Source organism: Nicotiana attenuata, unplaced genomic scaffold (assembly GCF_001879085.1).
Source record: "Nicotiana attenuata strain UT unplaced genomic scaffold, NIATTr2, whole genome shotgun sequence".
NCBI classification, from domain to species: domain Eukaryota; kingdom Viridiplantae; phylum Streptophyta; class Magnoliopsida; order Solanales; family Solanaceae; genus Nicotiana; species Nicotiana attenuata.
Genome location: NW_017673185.1, coordinates 68,300 through 72,345, shown reverse-complemented (window position 1 = coordinate 72,345; position 4,046 = coordinate 68,300). Strand labels below are relative to the sequence as shown.

General features: G+C 35.5%; 1 protein-coding gene across 1 annotated transcript in view; it reads right to left on the bottom strand.

Annotated features, from left to right (window-relative positions):
- Positions 1-3,091: 3,091 nt before the first annotated feature.
- LOC109215669 overlaps positions 3,092-4,046 on the bottom strand; it is a 7,159-nt gene continuing 6,204 nt past the window's right edge. The window contains exon 5 of the mRNA XM_019379781.1: positions 3,092-3,217. Coding sequence (XP_019235326.1) covers positions 3,092-3,217 — 126 coding nt within the window. The remainder of the gene's footprint in view (positions 3,218-4,046) is intronic.

Sequence of the window (4,046 nt, the reverse complement as noted above, 5' to 3'; positions counted from 1 at the left end):
CATTAGGATTCTCTTATCCATTGCTGCTCATTACGATTATGAGATCTGGCAAATTGATGTCAATACCGCTTTTCTAAATGGAAGTCTTGATGAGTNTCGCAAGCAAAGGATATTAGGCTTGTCCCCAAGCACTTTATATTGATTACATTCTCACCAGGTTTAGCATGCAAGATTCCAAGAAAGGGTTTCTCCCCTTTAGACATGGAATCTCTCTGTCAAGAGATCAGTCCCCAAAAACGACTGATGAGATAGAAAAGATGAAGGCGGTCCCATATGCTTCTGCTGTAGGGAGTCTTATGTATGTTATGCTATGTACTAGACCTGATATCTGCTTTGCTGTTGGCATGGTTAGTAGATTTCAGTCTAACCCTGGTCGAGAACATTGGACTGCTGTTAAGCATATAATCAAGTACTTGAAGAGGACTAGGGATTATATGTTGGTTTATCACTCAGGTGATCTTGCACCCATTGGCTATACTGATTCAGATTTCCAGTCAGATAGAGACTCTAGAAAATCTACCTCAGGATATGTTTTTACCTTAGGAGGTGGAGCCATAAGTTGGAGGAGTATCAAGCAATCATGTGTTGCTGATTCCACCATGGAAGTCGAATATGTGGCTGCATCTGAGGCAGCTAAAGAGGCTGTTTGGCTCAGGAACTTTCTGAAAGAGCTTAATGTGGTTCCTTCGGTTCAAGCACCAATTGTACTTTATTGTGACAATAATGGTGCAGTTGTAAACTCGAAGGAACCAAGAAACCATAAAAGGAGTAAGCATATTGAGCGTAAATATCACTTAATTCGGGACATAACTCAGAGAGGTGATGCAAGAGTGTTGAAGATTGCGTCATAGGACAATTTGGCAGACCCGTTTACAAAGAGCTTGACACAAAAGATTTTTGACAAGCATGTAGAAGGAATGGGTGTTAGAGTGGTAGACGCATAGTTATGAGTCTAAGTGGGAGATTGTTGGGATATACTATTAACCATACGGTTTAGACATAGTATTATATTTTATTCTTTATGGAACAATTATTTATTTCATTTATTCAACTCAATAAAGTACTATTTTAAATAGATCATTTGTTACATGTGTGTCCTTTTAGTTATGTAGTAGACAATTTAGTGTATGGAGTCTTAGCTCATGCACAGAAGATTAAATTGTTGGTTCTCATAATTAATAAACTACGTTCACAATCAAAGATATTGTTGGACAAAATATCTTGATGATTGTAGCACAAAATTACAGTATAATTTGTCTTGATTATGGGAGTAGTTTTACTCCAACTTCTTGTGCTAGTATACTCAGTGTATATTGAATGGACCAAGTAGAGAAAAGATATTTTTTGTACTGAATATATAAAATATTTTCTCTAATTCATTAAATGAGCTTATACTCCTAATCTTGATATGATTATTATGATCAATGTAATTTGTTTATTGTTTTGATTTATCAAAAGGTACGACTCTATTTAGAGTTAGTGTATGCCTAATAGATTGGACAATAACAAATAACATTTGTGAATAACAATTAGTTGATAGAATCCATGACTCGGTTTTTGAGTTTGATGATACCCCTTTATGTAAGCTTATAAGTTTTCATGTGAAAACCCGGCCAGTGGATTTTGTATCCGTCACATGAAATGTTTTAAGCGAAATTGTAAAGGATTTAATTAGTTGATTAAAGTAAATTTTCAGTGATTTAATTTAATTAACTGGTATTTGAGATCTTAACATGGAGAGTTAAAATAAGTGTTTTTGAATTTTCGAAATTCATATTGAGGAGTTCAATTGCAGTTTTTTAGTGGAATAAATTGCAATTAATTATAGTAAGAATTAATTCATGCTAATTTCGAATTAATACTATAATTGGTAGCCTCTTATTATTTCTGTGGTCCCTGCTATACCTAGTAAAAACCTGGACAAGACTTGGGTAAAAAGTGACTTGGGAGAAAAGTCATCTAATAGATTTAGAGTAGGATTCTACTTGTAGAAGGAGAATCCTACAAGTTTTTGGAGGAGGATTTTCGGCCAAAAATAACTCTATTAAAGGAAGACTAATTTCACCCAATAACTCACTTTTTAGAGTTGTATTGTTCTTGCCCACCCAATAGTAAAATCGTCCAAGGTTTTACTAGGCAAATAGCAGAAGACTGCAGCCTTGGATTATTGCTGTTTGGAAGGTTTGTGCAACTACTTCAAGAGGTTAGTGCTTCTAATCTCATTATTATTGCGTTGTCTAGTTTACATGTATTTGATGCCTGGTTGCTATGCTTGCTTCCGCTGCGCATGTTCTAACAATATCCGGAACACTTGCACAAGGCAGCCACATTGATGTCCAATCTTATTTGATGGATCTCCTAGATAATTTGAAACCAGCCCAGGTTTTAGAATCTCAAGGTACAGAACATCAACGTCGAAAATGATATAGCTGTTTAATGGATACTTTTAGGACTAAAAATATAGATTGATGCAAGATGAGATGTACCAGCAAGTAGGGTCACTGATGTCTAGAGAACAATTATATGATCTCCTATAGCTACTCTTGAAAAGCAAATGTTTCCTTGAAATTGTTAACTAATCCAAATCCAGGAACAAGTATCCTTTTCATCTTAACTCCTGTTTATAAATGACTCAATGCAGCTTATTTAGGGAGCTTGATGTTGATTTCATTCAGCAATTATATTCCAAACAGATGCAGTACAATCACCAGAACAATAGATAATACATGAACAATTGGTCTCCCTTATTGCACATAATGTCATTATCCTGGTGCTAAATACACCAATTTCTAACTAACAACTCAGAAGATACAACCAATCATCTTCCTAACTCAACTCAAACAAGGCAGTTATATTCCCTAAGCAAGTACATGCTCCACTGTATAAAGATATGAATGCACTATGAATCTGACATTTTTATCCCGCATTCAAAAAAGTCCTTAATCTCACCAATGCACTATCTCCACCATTAGAGTTTTTATTCATAACTTTATTTTCCATGCTTTTGATATCAATAATGCAACTGTTCTTGTTTCCTGCGATTTCTGTTCATATATTGAATATTCAATTTTAAGTGAACTAGACCTGTTACTTATTCAGACAAAATTTTTATCCTGAGTAATGCTATTGTTAAACAAGTTCCATTTGTCACAGTTTCAACAAAGGCATTTGTATCAAAATCAGCTGTTGAAGTACTTAGTTGATTGCTGAAGTGCCTCTTCATATGTCAATGCATTAGCTAAACTTGTAGTGAAAACTGAAGAAAGTATCACTAGACCCCCTTGAACTTTTCTTGATAGACCAAGAAAAAATAAAGAGAAGATGATAATAGGTGAATTTGACTATAATCACACCTTAAATAATCATCTTCTTGTGTAGTTTTAATGCTAAAAGTGATAACAAAATGCTCTTATTAGTGCTTTTCATGATTTGCAGGTGATATATGTATAAGGAAGGCTAAGGAGCAGTTTTGGAGTCAAAATTGGAGAAAAGAGGCCAAATGTGTAAATTCCCAATGAAGCTACGCCCTGCCAGCCCTTAGGATTCAGAAAAATGGTTTGGCCGCGGTTCTACCGCGATCGCGGCAGAACCGCGGTGGAAGGCAGCTTCAGAACTTTAGAGATTCAGAGAGGGTGATTGGCCGCGGTTCTACCGCGACCGCGGCAGAACCGCGGCAGGCGCAGAAAAGTTCAGGGGTCAAAGTGTCAAATACGAGATTTTTAGACCTAAACCCTATTTAAAACATTAGACTTCGCCCAAGAAAAAAATTATTGATTTTTAGGGTTTCTTAGCAAGGAAAACCATTGTGAGAGAATACTCCAAACATCTTTCTTCTTTACTTTTGATTTTTATGATGAATTCTATCTTAGCTTATTTTCCCATAGCCATGAGTAGCTAAATTCCTTGTCTAAGGTTTTGATGGAACCTATTGGGTGATGAACTTCTTGTTTATGTGAATACAAATTGCTAGTTTAATCTCTATTTGTTCAACTTCGTGTTTGTTGTAGTTAATTGACAGGATCCTCAATTAGCTGTGCCTATTTAGT